At 45.0% G+C, this 16,302-nt stretch overlaps 1 protein-coding gene across 1 annotated transcript; it reads right to left on the bottom strand.

Moving 5' to 3' along the window:
- Positions 1–1,066: 1,066 nt before the first annotated feature.
- Positions 1,067–7,230, bottom strand: KRR1 (KRR1 small subunit processome component homolog). The gene is made up of 10 exons (XM_051642965.1): positions 7,121–7,230; positions 6,367–6,539; positions 5,606–5,740; positions 5,265–5,390; positions 5,087–5,170; positions 4,396–4,452; positions 3,743–3,913; positions 3,499–3,576; positions 3,281–3,374; positions 1,067–1,713 (listed from the first exon to the last, which is right to left on the bottom strand). Exons 1-10 carry the CDS (start codon positions 7,197–7,199, stop codon positions 1,571–1,573), a joined length of 1,140 nt encoding a protein of 379 aa, XP_051498925.1. The 5' UTR covers positions 7,200–7,230; the 3' UTR covers positions 1,067–1,570.
- Between the last annotated feature and the right edge of the window lie 9,072 nt (positions 7,231–16,302).

The raw sequence follows: 16,302 nt of genomic DNA, 5'->3' as shown, positions 1-16,302 counted from the left end.
AAATTGGTCCCTTCACTACATGAGAAGTCTGAACCTGACTGGTAGTGAATTTGGGTTACCACTGTGCACTGTCAACTGCTAAACATCAGTTAGTGCTTCTGAAAAGCTTTTCATAGTCCTGGTACCACTAAAGACATCAGCTCAAGACAGCTTCTGAGATGGGTGTTTGTGACTCATTGATCACATTCTCAGTGAAATATCTGCTGAAGCAGTATTTTCCTGACTGATTCCACAAGTAATCATTTATGAACAACAAAGTCCCTAAAAGGACTGTTTTTCCTCAACATTCAAGCACCAAAAAGTGATCACATAACTGAGAGGCACACTAAGGCTAATGCTGTCCCCTACCCTCAAGGGCAAACATCTCAGCTATTTCTCCACACACACACATACTGGCTCTTTAGCAAGAAATATTCTGAACTCTTATTTGTATATGTAAAAAAGGCAATGGCTCTATTTCCACTTGCTAGTTTCCAATAAAAGGTCACTACCCCAAACGCAGAGTTGCAATGTTCTAGCATAATCATTCACTGCATGTGCAAGTGATCAAAATTCCAAAACCTTGCCAAAGTATGCCAGCACAATAAAGGAACTGGTGTAGCTCTACCACCTCCTAATCATTACATTTGCTTCTTTAATAGCGGGTGTATTAAAAAAAGCAACATCTGCTCTTCTGGTGAACTCTTATTTCATCACAATTAGCATTTTCAGGAAACTAAAAACCTCTAAGCTTCCCTTAAAAAAAGGGGAAGGGCCTCAAAAGGAAAGGAAAAAAAAATACAAGGAAAGCACACTGTTTCTTATAATTTCTTTCAAGCCATAAATAAATAAATAATGTATTAAAAGAAAGGTAACAAGACTTTATGCTTTCCCTGCAGCACATTATATGCGGAAAGAACTTTGCTTTGTACCACATTCTATCTAGCAGCCTCCAGGATAATGCTAATAAATGAGTGTATTAATGGCATCCAATTATTATTACATTTATTTAACTCTCACATGAACCTGTGAGCTTGTTTCCTGGAAAACAACATGTAGTTTGTGCAGATGACGACTAATTCAAGCGTTTAAGAACAATATATTAAAATAGTTTATTAACACCAAGACAAGACACGCAAAAATTACCAGCTTTTACAGAAAAAAAAGCTAATACAGTCGTAAGTCTTGCTTGTTTTGCAGAAGCTATCACCATAACTGAGGCTACACACATGCTGGTAGTCCTTTCCACGAGAATTACCTTAAACTCCCACAAAGTTCTCTGACTCTGATGTTTAACATCCTATGTCAAACTCCTAAATGTTTCTATTAGAAACCTTGCCTTAAGGCAGATGGATATTATCCAGATACACGCTCATGCTTTCTCAAACACAGCAGTGCAGATTTTCTTCACCAACCTAGGCAATTCTGCTCAGGTACTTCAGATCCACTAGCTAAAGTGTACTTATGAAAACAGACTGTCTTTCTACCTAGGTTTTTTTGTTCAGATTATACGACAGCAAGAAATCTCAAATCTTCCAAATGTGAAAATGTTCACTAACATGGGAGAAAACTGAGCATCTCAGGTGATGAATTACTTCTTTTTCTTTTTCTTCTTTTCATCTGCTGCCATTTTTAACTTGACTTCTTCCACATGAAGTGCTCCTAATTTCTTCTTCTTTGCATTCTTTACTTTTTCCTTGATGGCTTCAACATCAATTTTTTTCTCTGTGGAGGCTATATAATAAAAACCATGAAGATAACAGACATGAGTTTTACTAAATGTCAACAGTCTACAAGATAACTTCATATATACACACAGTACACTGCATCCTGTGGCACTGGTTAGGACTCAAATGTTCACTAATGATTTTATAAACAATTCTAATAATCATTTATATTGAAACTAGTTATTGCCCATGGAACCCTTACAGCAGAATTCAAATAACATTCATGTATGAAATCCTATACAACTGTATTTGAACAGATGCCACATTCTGCACAAACTACAATCACCCACTGATCAGACCACAGACGTACTCCTGTGAAATTAATGCTTACATTCTGTCTTGGACATAGGCCTACTGGCTCGGTTGGTCTCACATAAGCAGAGAAACAATTGGTTATTGAGTTAATATACCTGGAGAAGCTTTCATGGTATTCTGCCTTTCTGTATGTAACTAAGGTGGTAAAATCCCAAACATGCCTGTCCCATCCTTACCCTAACTCCATGGCCATCCATTAATGGCCACTGTCGGAAACAGCAGAGATGGGTGGGCTGGGGGAACACAGATCTTTGACCCCTGATGAAGACCTTTGTAAGAGACTTTTAAAGGGAGTGCCTGCAGTTAAGTTAAACACTTAATGCTGAGCAACATGAATAACCTACTCTTAAATTAATCTAAGTGATGGTATTTTCTCTTTTGGGCATGAGTCACGAGTTTGGATCTAACACTCCTGTCTCACACAATTAATTCCTACACCTACACGTGGGCACCAGTTGTCTTCCCTGGATCTCAGCTCTCTACATACAAGCTACTGCTCTAATTTTTTCTTGGCAGACTGAAAGATTTCAGGCCAAAACACAGCAGCTAGAAAAGCTCAGTACTTGAGATCCAGCACAGCCAATAAAAAGATCGTTGACATTTTACTGCCATCACAAAGTGCTGTATCAATGCTGCAGAAGAGATGATTTTCAAGAAACATCAACTTTTCAGTTCGTAAGAAACTGTGTCATATAGTGTCATAATACGCAGGCAGAATAGCTCATACAAAACATACATAGTCTACCTAATACAATTAATTTTAACTTTAATACAGTATCATCAATGAACCCAGAAAACTGAAGTTTTTTCTCTAGCGCTCAAAAAAACAAACAATGTGAGAACACAAGTTCTTACCCTGCATGTAGTGTGGTTTTTACTTCAACTTGGGGCATAAGTTTACTTTTGGCTTTTGCTTTTGGCTTTCTTGAGAGAAAAGCCAAAATTTTGAATGCAGAAGTTACAGCATCTCTGCTACAAAACTGAAAGCCAAAAATTGATGTAGGCCAAACAACCAATTGAGATGGCTGTCCCAGGATCTCCTTCAGGAAAATGTTTTACAGAGAAGTGTCATTATATAGGTACGTAGTTATGGGCTGCCATGGTATTTCTACTGTCTCCGACAACTCCAGGCATGGATCTAACCAGTATGGCTTTTTGTATGACCGTTCTTATTTCCTACAGCTGTATCTCTGCAAAATCACTTAGCCTAGGAATCAACAGCAGAGGGGTTTAGAACAGGAAAAAAACCAAATGGTTACCTTTCTTTGTTTTCTCAACTGGTTTTTCCTTTGGTGGGATAAAAGCTTTATTTCTTTCTTCTTGTCTTTTCTTGACTGCATCTGCTTGCTTTGCCTAAAGTTAAAAAAAAAAGTCAAGTATAGTAGAGCTGGGCTAATGGGACAAAAAAAAAAAAAAAAATCATTCCAAGGCAGGAGTCAAACACTTTCTAAATTAGCAAGGGTTGGAACAACTTTACCTTTATCTCTTGCATTCGCTTTTGCTTCTTCTGTCTTTCCTTCAAGAAATATTCACCACTTGCCAATTCTTTATCAATCTGAACAAAAAGTACCGAGAGCCTTTAAATAATTATGCATTTCAAGCCAGACATATAGCATCAGCAAATCAGAACTTGACAGAAAGGTCTCCCAACCTCTTGTTAGGAAGAACACGATTTCAAATCATGCTATAGTCCTGCATAATCAAATAAAGTTTGAGCTGACCTGGCTTTCTGGCTGTGGAGGTGGGAATGGTGTGTACTCCTTCTTAATATTTTTCTTCTTTGGCTCCTTGCGTTTTTTCAAGTTCTTCCGCTTGAACTTAGGCAGAAACCTTTCCCAACTCTGTGACCTCAGTTCAGGATCTTTTGACAATTCCCTTTTGATCATCAAAGTCTTCAGTATTTTTAGAGCATCACACAGAATTAAAAATAGTATTACAGTAGTAGCCAAGAGCTCCAAACTCCAAGTTTTATTAAACATTCTTACTGTGAATATGCTACATCTGAACCTCCCATGTCTCACTTCAGCAAGAGTAGAGGGGTTTACATACAAACAGCAGAACCAGAAAGATAGATATGCCTCAAAACAAGGGCAGAATGCACCACAGAAGGTGCCTCAGTTTAAATAAGCAAGTAATGGAGGAAAGTTTATACACACTTTTCCTTTGATGTTTTGTCAGATAATTTTAATGATACTGTGGCACTAAATCCTGGTAAAATGGAGGATATGAAAATCAGGGTTATTTTAAAGAAATACGTTACAAAAATTCTCAAAAGCAGATTACCACACAGAAACATGTCAATTATTAACATACAACTCTCTGAGAATAAATAGTACTTTCTTGTAAATAAAGATGCACAGTGGACCATGCTAACCTTAATGTTATATATGGGATGTATATTCTTCATTGTGTCCAGAACAACTTTTCTGACCTGTTGTCAGTTAAAAAAAACATATATATAAAACTCAGCAAGTATTTAATATCCTAATAAATTAAAACACCAGCTATACTATCACTCTTCCTCTCTCCCCAGCCCCAAAACTAGGTAGATTTAAAACACTTAACAAACATGGCTAACTAGAAGGCACTTCAGAAGCATTAATAACTTTATCTAATTTAGAAATACCAATCAGGTTTCTAATACAGCCCATCATGCCCTATAAACATTACTTTCATGTAACTGTGGATTTTATGGTGTCATGAGAAACTCGTTTCTGACAAGCACTCTTCTTCTAAGCAGTTACTAAAAACATTAAATGTTCCTTAAGGTTATATATCATTACCTCTGCAGTACTTTCACCACTACACCTCTCATGTAAAACTACAAAAATTCTTGCTAAAAAAAAGGGAGTATTTCACAAATACTTTTTTACTTCCAAGACAGAAACACCTGAGAATCTAAACAAAATTCAGCAACTGAAACTATGGACATTTGTGTAAATGTAGCTTACTAACATACAGCTGAAAAGTCAGTGAGATACTCCTGAGGTTGCCAGATTTTGCCTCTCATCTGCCCTTGAGCTGGCATAGATGTCTACGTGAACTGCTCATCTGCCTTCACTTACCTCTTTTAGGCCACTAAAAGGTCCAAGAGCTGAAACAGTGTTGCCTTGCACCATAATGTAACAGTTTGTTAACAGTTCCAGAGCCTACACCAAAAAAAGAAATGAACTAAGTGTAAACTGAACACCGGACACAAACTGCGTCTAAGAAGTTTCTGGTTACTACACCTATCAGAAATACCTTCAGAGTGGATCCTTTTGGTCCCAGAAGTCGTCCTCTTCTTTTTATAAAAGTATCTCTCTTTCTCACCAGAGAGCCTATTTTAATGATGTCACATGCAACATCGTCCTGCAGGATACGAACAGCCTAAAAAGACAAGCAGGCAGTATCACCTGAATGCAAACATATTACTCGAAAGTGTCAAGAGAATCGTGCAGTTGATTCTTCTCACTTCACTTTCAGATATATTAATATCTACTTTATTTTACTTGACTCGATTGAAAATCCCACATTTTCAAAATGTTCTATTTCTTAAGCATTGTGACAGAATTTGATACAAACTTGTAGGATGTAATACAGACCTGTTCAAATGGAACACTTCTTGCCAGAAGCTTTATTAGATCTCTAGCCCTGATGATCACATATGGATCAAAAGTCTTCTTAGTGGTAGTGACAGTCATGCTTCCTTCAATTAGATCCAGCGTTGCGTTCACGTACTGCAATATTGGAAAAGGTAAATCAATCTCTAAATTAGAAGTAATCTTTGGCAGTCAGGAGATATCAAACAGAACACTACGTTCTGAATGCGTACCCAGTTTCCAAATTTCCTGAAGTGACTTTCAGCTTAAGGGAATTCATACGGAGACACACAAATAAAAAGGCTGGACACGTGTCAGGAGGCCTGAAATACCAGCTCCCTCCTCTCCTTGAGTTAAGGAGCAATAAATCATAGCATGATGTGGGCTGGGAGGGACCTTATCGATCATCTAGATCCAACCCTCCTTCTTGGGCAGGGACACCTCCCACTGGGTTGTTCAGAACCCCATCCAACCTGGCCTTCAGCCAGGGATGGAGCTTCCACAACTTCCCTGGACAACATGTTGACAGAGTCTGGATGAGGAGATACTTGCTGACAACACGTGTAAAGAAATGCAAGTCTGGCTACACAGACCTTCACCAATTTCAATAACAATTAAAAAAAATCACACTACCAATTCTAAACACAAGCACAGTAGAAACACACAGCATCAAAAAAGCAACCTGCACTATTTTTATAGGCTTAAGTAACACATGTGTCTCCCAAAAGATAAAACATAGTGTTCACAATCAAGAAGTAGCATACATGCTCACTCAAGGCTTTCTGGACAAGTGGCCAGCACTCTTTCAGGTATGCTTCTCTATACTTAGGGAACAGCGTCGCAAAACTGCTTTCTTCAAGCAGCCCTTTGGGATTATCTTCTCTTGTAAATGCTGGCTCTTTCCATCCATCTGGCACAGTGAGAAGTTCAGACTCATCTGTTGCACACATAAGCAAAAAAAAAAAAAAAAAAAGATTTTGTCCTCCTCTTCCATCAGTGACTGTTACTTCTCCACAGTTAACCATGCAGGCTACAGCGACTGAAAGTAGGGACCCCAGGTTTTAATACTCTGCTGAATGTGTTTCGCATCTCTTCTAACCTCAAGAAGCTACTGCTTCGAGCTATTTAACAAAATAAACCCCACAGCTGAGGTGGGCTCTGCGGACAGGCTGCCAGGGAAGCAGAAGCACACAGCAGGCTGAGGAGAGCAGCCAGAGCCTGTGGGGGCGGCAGCGCCACGAGGCCTCGCCCCCGAGAGCCGCCTCTGCCCTACGCCGGGCCGGGAGGCGGCCCTGCCACCCCACGCTGCCGCTCGGCTGCCACCCCACGCTGCCCCTCCGCTGCCACCCCACGCTGCCGCTCGGCTGCCACGACACCGCGGCCACGCTCCGCAGCCCCCGGCTCGCAGCCAACGGGGGGCACCGCCGGGCCGGGGCAGCAGGCCCGCGGCCACGGGGGAGCCCTCCGCTGTTCCCGGCTGCCACCCCGGCACGGACCCCGACCTCGCTCCGCCCCCACCTGTCGCTGCTTTCTTTTTGTTTCTGGTTTTTTGCTTTTCTTCAGGCTTCGCCTCCGCCGCCCCGGCAGGGTCCGCCATGTCTGCCCCGGAAGCTCCCGGCGCCGGCAGAGGGCGGGGCCGGGGCCGCGGTGCAGGCCGGGCGCGGCGGGGGCGGGCGCGGGGCCGGGGGCGGGCCCGGGGGCGGGTCCGGGGGCGGGTCCGGGTCCGGGGGCGGGGGCGGGGGCGGGGGCGGGCCCGGGGGCGGTGGGGCCCGCCCAGGCGGCTGCGCGGGAGCTCGCAGCGCTCCGGGAGGGCCTCTGTCGTTCATCCTGTGCACGACGTGCGGTTCCCTACCTGCCTGCGCTGCCCTGGGAGCAAAAAAAACAAAAGTGAGAAGCAGTTATGGACTCACAGAACCATTGCGGCTGGAAGAGCCCTCTTTAAGATGGTCCAGCCCAACCGCCAGGCCGCGTGCCAGCCGAGCCGCGCGCCCACATCCCTGGCGCCTCGGTGGGTCACAGCGAAGGGGCTCGGGCTGGGTGTGATGGGCCGTGTGTCTGACCAACACCTCTCCTTGCTGCTTTTAACGACAAAATATCCCCACAGGTCTCAGCCAGGGTTGCTGTGTCTCGTGCTGCGTCTGCACCTGAGCAACAGCAGGTCCTGCGAAGGCAGCCCGGTCTGTCCCACGGCAGCACGGGTCCGGAGGGTGGTCGTGCTGGTGGAGGCCTCACACCTCCCCAGGGTGGCTCGGGAGCCCCTTCTCTGCTCTGTGCCCCAGAGTACAGGTACATGCTCTGAGAGATTTAATGCCGCAGTTAAATGAGGTGAGAGGCACATACCAAGCATCTTCTTTCCTTCTTCCTCTTTCATGTGAAACATCTTTTCTAGCCACATTCTTCAGCTTTGAATTTTCTATCACTATTATGCAATGTAAAGGAAAAAAGAACGAACATCATCATCAAAACGTACACTCAAGTACATCGATAAGTACTCAAAGTACTTCAGCACTTGCAACTAAAGAAAACACGTTCCTGATGAGACCTATTTATTCAGTTGAATAACATAATTTAAGGTTCTTTAGGGGATGCTTTGCATCCTCCTCCTTCTCCCTTCCTGCACCTCTAATTGAGCATTTTCTATAGTAAAAAAAAGCAAAAACATGCCTCCTTCACTGTGTTTTATGTGGACCATTAAAAGCCAATGGAGTGAAGAACGGGAAGAGACCTTTAAGAGCAGGAACACCTGCACTTCTGAGGCAGGATGGTGTTGTCCTTGGCAGGTGTTTGTCAGACCTGTTCATAAAAGCCTGCACTCTATGGTGTTTAACTGCTGTCATGATGAGAAAGATACCCCTATCACCTGATCTACAAATACATGAAATACTAGTTTAAAATCCTGGGTTGACCCTAAAGAACCTTTTGTTTGAACCTGACTGCTGTCTTTCCTAGCCTGCTCCATCTCCCAGCCATGTGCCAGACCCACCTCCCACAGTGAACGGAACACCAGGATCCCTTGCACCTGCAAGTTTGCCTTTGAGTTGGCGTGTGGGTTTAGCAATTTATTTTAATTTCCCTTTGTCCATGTATTTCAAACAGGGAGGCGTATGAAGGACAGCGCATCCCCTTGCAGGGCTGTGAGGTGGGCCGTCCTGGTCTCCACTCCAAAACAGTCACTTTCTGGTCCGAGGAGGAGAAGGAAAAAACATAGTACAGGAGGCAGAGGGGTGCTGGGGGTCCCTGCGGGCGTTTGGGGCGGCTGGTTCTCCATCCCCATCTCACTAGATGGCGGTGACACCACGCTCAGCGCGGCATCCCGAAGGGAGCCTCGGTCTGCCCTGTTTTCTGCGGGAGGCAGACGATGGGGAGGGAGGGAAGCGGTGGGGAACACGCTCCCCCCTGCCCGCGCAGCAATGCCCTGCCTGGAGAGGCTGAGGTCCTGCTCCTGCCTCGCCTGGCACCGGCCTCGGGATGCCGTGTGCCGGTGACGGGAAGGTGCGGTGCCCCTGGGCGAGCGCAGGGAGGCAGATCTGCGTATCTCAGCTCTTGGGCACATACATAAGTCTCCTGCTTCCTGGGCTGGTGTCCCTCAGCACTGCGCAGCCCGCGAGCACAGCACGGGGGTCCTGCTCGGGTGTCGTCGGTGCAAAGGCAGGGCTGGGGGGCTCGGGGGGGCCCGGGGGAGCCAGTTCTCCTCAGGGAGGTAGCACATGAGGTGCACGGTGCACGTCTCATCTGAGAATTGCCAAGTGTTGTGGAAACACAGCAAGGCAGATTTGGGAAGAGTTTGAGGGAGAATAATTCGTTTAGTTCAGCACTTGTTTGTAGCATGACTCGGCCTATGCATAGGGTGCAACCCACTAAAAAATCACAGGAGTGGGCTGTGGAAGGGGCATGCTGGCAGTGCTCAACAGTGGGAATCAGTTTCCTGACAGGGATGAGAGGGGAGATACAGAGAGGAGGGCAAGTGTCATGGCCACAGCTGTGGGTGAGGCAGAAAATCTTTGAAGCAGCGCTGTCTGGCCATGAGCAGTTTTGAAGGTCAGAGAAAAGGTCTCTGGTGAGATACACTTTTTTTTTTCCTTCAGCCTGCAGACCTCCTGGGCAGTGTGCCTGCTCTGGGCATAGATTTCACACCTCCGCAGTGGCAGCGACAGCCCACTCGTGTGCCTGCTCTTCCCCTGCATCCCAGCCCCCGTGCCGGCTGCTGCTGCGTGGGGGGCACCAAGTCCCCCCAAGCCTCTGTGCCAGGGAAGGAGAGAGGTGCATGTGGTATAGGGGCAAGGGTCTGGGGCCTCATGGCACCCAACTTCCCTGAGTCAAAGGAGGGACAACCCTCTTTGATGCAGCACTGCACTGTAGTTTGTCTATGCCCAACTGAGACAGCTCCACTAAAAATAATAGAGAACAGAGGAAGTTGTGCTAACAGGCTTGGAAGCTGTGATTCAGAAAGGTCCCCCATGTCTCTTTCCATCTGATTCTTTGAAGGAGATTGTAATTTCCCATCTTTCCTCTTACCTCAGGATCTGTGGCCTGGCTGGATATGGGGAAGCCACTTCCCTAATTCCTGGTGGGGACAGGATGCTCCCACAGACCAACTCCACTTCCCTGGGGCAGTCTTCTCAGGCTCCAGAGAACAGCATGTTTATATCATTTTTATTAGTCACTGCTCAAACGCAATAACCAGCCACCACTTGCCTGGAAGGGTTAGGAGGATGAGGAGAGCTAGCTGGGGGGCTAGTGGCTGCCAGAGGGACGTGGGAGTGCAGGCTGCTGCCCAGGTGACTCCGGCTGGGCTGTGCCATGGCGGGGATGCTGTGGCCCCATGGGAGCAGGGTCCCCCACATGCTGGCTTGGCAGCTGAGCTCCCAGGCAAAAGGGGCAGGTGAGTGCCAGCACGGTGGCAGGGCACAGCTACTGCAGGGCTGTTGGGACACAGCACTGCTGCAGTTCCCTGCCCTCAGCCACCCTGGCCCCTTGTGGTCTGCACATCCTTTCAGCTCTGTCAGCACCAAGGAGAATCGTGTTTTCTCAAAGTGGCTTTCGCTGGCAGAGTGTACTGTGTTCAGTGCTATAACAGTGTGACACAGAGATACCCAGGTGCTAAGGGCTCCTCTGGAGGCATTAGTCTGAATAGTACAGATCCCAGCCTATCAGGACCCCTACACCTGCTGAACCCATCACTTGCGGAAGGACCTGGGTCAGCTCTGTTTGTGTGGATATGTGCAAGTGTTTTTTCCTCTTAAAAACAAGGGCAAGGAATGAAACAGCACAGTCACACAGCATCCCTTGCATGTATTTCAGGCTAGATGATGGGAAGGGCAGAGCACTGCTGTGAGAATGAAGGTGCCTCTTTATTATGCGGCGAAGTAATTATTTCCCAGTCAGTAGATAGGACTCCAGCCACTTGGCACTTTCTTACATGCTATTTTCTGATCCAAAAGAGCAACTTGGGATTTTGTGATAATTCAAGCAATCAGATGAGCTCATGCACATGGCATTCATTCACTAGAAATGCCACACAGATCCCATTCAGCCTCAGCACTCCTAAATCCATGTGACACTTTTATCTATTTATAAACTTTTAACAACAGGTTATGATTGTTATGCAAGCCATTTTCCAGGGATTAATAAGCAGCTTGTTTTGATGGCAGTGAGAAGGGCCATTAACTGCTCTGGGACAGTCATTAATCTGTAGTAAATGGTCAGCATCTGGATAATTCCTACATAATTAAATAATCAATAGTGCCTTTTGATTCAAATAACTAGACAATTGTGTTTCAAATTTATCTTGGCTTAGGGTGTTCTTAATTCTTTTAGTTTACAACAGGACAGGAAACAGGCACATAGGAAAGTGAGAACTTACCTTGGCGTGATACAAAACATCTCAAGTGATCAAAATATAGTTCAAACTGCCCACCAAAAACTAGTCATTGGACTGGTCTCCATTTCCCTCTCTGGGCAGTAGTGTAACTCAGTTCTCTGGTTCTGGTTTGTTCTCATCTTTGCTATTGAATCCAGTGGTCTGTAGAGGTGCTGACAGATGCAGGTAATGGTGCCCATCACAAACCTGGGCAAGAACCACACCACAGTGGTGCTGCTGCCTTCTCTGTGGAACCCTGCAGAAATGCCCAGGCAGGCAGAGTTCATCATAGGTGAGAAGTGGGAGTAAAACATATTAATTTCAAAGGAAAGAAAAAAACTTATTATATTTGTTCAGAACCATATGATAATTCCCACCCTTTTTGAGCTGTCTTTTCACCAGATAACAAAACTGTACCTCACAACAAAGACTTGGTGGACAAATTACAACTCACCTTCACTATTAGTGGGGTTAAAACCTAGAAAAAAAAGCGAGCACCCCCATAGTCAGATATCTATTCATATTTTGAGGCTTGAAGGGCAGAAGGAAGATTTTGCAAGAAATAGAGAGGAATGTCACTAACCTGATAGCAAAGCTTTCGCATGAAGACACTTATGAAGTTAGGCATGAAACCTTAAAGAGAATGGTGGCCATCATAAATTCAGCTGAGCTAAGGGATAGCTGCATTTGTGAGAGCAAGGGCTTCCCTTTGAAGGAGAGCAGAGAGGAAAGCATGTGCTGAAGCTGAGAGGAACAATGAGCTGGAAAATGAGAGGACTACAAAGGATAAAAATATCTGAAAGGGCTGTCTGGAAAAGCAAAGGAAAGATACTTTATGGCAGAAGGAATAACCCAGGATAAGAAGGAAGAACCAATGGATAAAAAAAGACAATATATTTGTCTGGAGGAAGATTTGCTACAATAAAAATTGCTGTCAATTTGGGGACAAGAAAGGGACAAGAGCCAAACTGGGAGACAAATTTAGTATCATCATAAAATTAAAGCAGCAGGTTTAGACCAAAAGGTCTTTGGAGAAGAGGATGTGCCTAGTCATGCATTCATACAGTGACTGACAGAATGAGGCTTTTGTCTTGATTTGAACCCCTGGGATGTCAGAAAACAAATACCATACCATGGCAAGCTGTGCCAGGACCACTAAGATATACATTGGAGAATAAAAATAGGAGGGTGAAGGCATGTGGCTGTCAGGGGTAAGTGTATCAGAAGCTGGGGAGGAGGAAGGCAGGAGGCTAAGGAAACTGGTGGGAGGAAACACCTAAACAAGAATATTGGTCCAAAGCCTCAGAGGGGAAGAGAGTCAAGCGGGGATAAGAAAGCAATCACCCTCCTCTGCTTTCAAAAGTCTCCCGCATAGTGCAGAGAGAAATCACACATTCCCAAAGGCCCAGCAGGGACAGCTAACAGAGATTTGTCCAGCTGTGGCAGTATCCATCCTATTTAGGTAATGCCTAATGTAGGCTGTGCTTGCCAGGACAGAGCTGGCCTAATGGCTGTCGGCTCTCCAGAGAACAAGGTATCCCTCGTCACCCAGAGGCATGAGTCTGCCCTGGGCCTGGGGCAGCACCCAGGGTCCCCTCTGCTGATACAACTCCTGGCACCTCCATAGTGGTGCCTGGGGAGCCAGGGGGAAAGGATAAGGGGCAGATTCTCTTCTGCTGCAGAGCAAAGCAGGAGAAGGAAACCTGCTGTGCTGCTCCCTGTACACTTGCAAAGATTAGACCCTTTCTCAAAGGCATACAATGCCACAGGGCTGTGGACTGAAGCTGGAATTTCCAAAATAATTTTGTTAAAATAATTTTAAAGTCATACCTGAGCAACCAGATTTTGAACTGGCCTTTTCTTTAGAAATTTGTAACAATGCTTTTGTGCATTATTCTGAAACACACAGATGAAACACTTCCTCAATATATTTTTCTCATGTACTAGAATCCATGCATTATTATGCAGATTTCCACTATAGCAAAATTAAGGCAGAATAAATAGCTCTGCTATACACGAAGGGGATTCCTATTACATCTTCAGTAACTCTCAGCAAGCATCATCGCTATTATGCCAATTGAAGAGACAGAAAACAATTTTTAATTAAAAATATTTATAGCAGGCGTAATACCAACTGCCAGTTTCACTATCCAATGAATGCATTTTGCAGCTGGTACTAATTCTCTCTTATTTCCATGAGGTTAGCCAATATCAGCTGTTCATTTAGCAGAGGACATTTCAGGAGTATCCATATTATAAGATGTAACTAACTGAGAAGTTCTTCCTTTGATAGATTTTAGGAAATCAAGATTGCTTTGCTATGTTATTCTGGGACTTTATAATAGAGAGGTCATTTCCCAGTGATCTGAGTGGGCTGCATCATCAGTTTTATTCAAATCAATCCTGCAAACTGCTTTCCAGCAGATAAGAACATTTTAATTAGCAATATATCTTTTGTCTTTTATCTCCAGTGGAGTAGAGGGTGAGAAATTGGTTTCAGCACACTTTTTATTTCATGAGCGTAGCAGCATAATCAGAAGGTGTCAGCAGAACCACGGGCAAATTAATTTTGAGACACAGAGCTCCGTACAGCCAACTGCACATCTGCTCCTTGCACTTGCACCGAGTCCAGCTGGGCTGTGCAGACGAGCTTCCTGCTACCGGTGGCACTGGGCACTTCAGGGACAATGTCTGATAAGGCTCCCTTGGGCAAAGGGCAGGCTCACCCTGAAACACTCCCACACTTGCTGTGCCCAAGAACATGTAAGACTTGAGTTCTTGTCCTGGTTAGATGTATATATCCCTATATGTGCTTATGTGTAGGTGTAGGTGATGGCCAGCTGGCCCTAAGAGGGGTAAGAGCAGCTGCAAGCCTGTAGCTTCTGCTGTAGCTGTAACTCAGGCTCATAGAAAACCAGCAGGCAGAGTATGCAGCACAGAGAAGCTCTGTTCCAGCATATCTCCCTTCCTCCGACCTCTCTGTGCCAGAGGATGCGTGTCTGAAATGCAGAGCTGGAAGGGTGTCTCTGCCAGTTGTGTGCCCACAAGGAGCTCTCTCCCCATAAATGCAGGGAGTCAGCAGAGACCCTTTGTCCTCAGTTCACATTCATGTGGCTCAGAGGGGACTCAGCACGTTGAAGGCTCCAGCCCATAAAACCTAAGACAAAACTTCTTGTTCACTGTTTTCACCCTGGGATATCCAGCAGCCCAGCCAGTGAGGAAATCCCCTATGATTTATCAATGCAGCAGCTGGGAACTGACAAACTAAGTGGCTCATCATAACCTAGTTTGTGACTTGCTAAATTCCATATGGTTGTTGTTTTTCTCTTTAAAATATTGGCAGTGGGTTTCAAAACCCTGAACTTAGCAAGCTGTGTTTCATAATTGGAAAAATCAAACCCCATTTGAATCTGTGAAGTTATTTACAATGTGCATATCCTTCCACCCACAATAGTTTTTACAGCAATTTCCCCTGGCCCAGATCCTCAGAGGCAGCAGAAGAGCCCAGGGGACCCAGCTGAAAGGGCAAGCAATGTGAAATTATGGAGAGAGGCACCCGCGAGGGGAGAAGAGGCTGTCTCAGGAGGGGATTCAGAACACGAGTTTAATGTAGAAAGGTGCTCTGAGTTGGTCCTGCAGGAGCTTGCCTCCACCTCCTGCCTGCAGACCGACCTGTGAAGAGCAGCTGCTGTCGCTTAATGAGCCTTTGTGAATATTCTGCTTTAATCCATCTTTAAAGCTTGTGAAAGCCTAGCATGTGCATGTGCTGATCTTGCTCTAGGCAAGCACTGAACCAGTCATCAACAGCTTCAAGAAGCCAAGCTACACCAGCTCCATATAGTAATGTCCAAGCTGTTAGATCCATTTTCTTTTACCTACAGGGAAATAAGTCTTTTAGTCAACCAAAGAGTGAGCCCTTCTTGCACAGATGACAAGAACAGCTTCGAGAGCACTTTGAATGGAGCATATGGAATACAGTCACCACAGCAGTCCCAAATCCAACTCTGTCAGTAGTCATGATGTCCTGTGCTAGCTCTGATTTTAGCTGTTCCCCTCAGTATTTTGTATAGATGTGCAGTGAGCATTTGAGTGGTGTTCTGTTTATTTCTGAATGGTAAAAAGCAAAGTTTCAGTGAAAAAAAAAGAAGGTGGTCTCTGAACAAGTGGATACACCGAGTGTGAAGCATTCCTTCTTCTGCTACTCATCTTTTTGGTCAGCTGTTGATGAAATGGCATATGGAAGAGCAAACAGCTGTTTCCCCCTAATGTTTTGTCTGAGTTTAAGTAGAGTTCATAGATTGAATAATAGTGGGTTTGCATCAGCCCTGGCAAAGGGGAGTCAGACAGCATAGTCAACTCTAGAGTGAGCTCAAGTATGAGGGTATCCATTACCAGAGCTGCTACTAAGATTGACAAAAAAATCACTTTCCTTGCCTGAAATACGCATTTTCAAGGGCAGAAGCTTTCTCTAAGTATGTGTTTGTACAGGAGGGCAATTTGAGATGCTCTTGTGCAAGGTACAGTGGCAATGCAGGCTTCTGGCTGTTGAACGTTGAATGTCTGAACGCCGTATCCCATGCGGAAGGAAATACAAGGGAGCTTGTGGGTGGCAAAGTAGCTTTTAAAACAACCATTTCAGATAAAATGTCACAGACTGAAGTTTGATGGATAAAATTTTATTTTTGCATACCACTGGGAGGAAGAAAAGAGCCCATCTGCTCTCCAAGCATTGCACATTGTTAAGCAAACCACTCACAGCTTGGCAGATCTGAACATTAGAAGAAGGGGGGGGTGGGGGAAAGCCAACCATAGATGAGCATGAATACAAGATGAGTCATTG

The sequence above is a fragment of the Apus apus genome, chromosome 1 (assembly GCF_020740795.1).
Source record: "Apus apus isolate bApuApu2 chromosome 1, bApuApu2.pri.cur, whole genome shotgun sequence".
NCBI classification, from domain to species: Eukaryota; Metazoa; Chordata; class Aves; order Apodiformes; family Apodidae; genus Apus; species Apus apus.
Note: the sequence above shows the minus strand (reverse complement) of the source record. Positions and strands in the feature narration are given on the sequence as shown.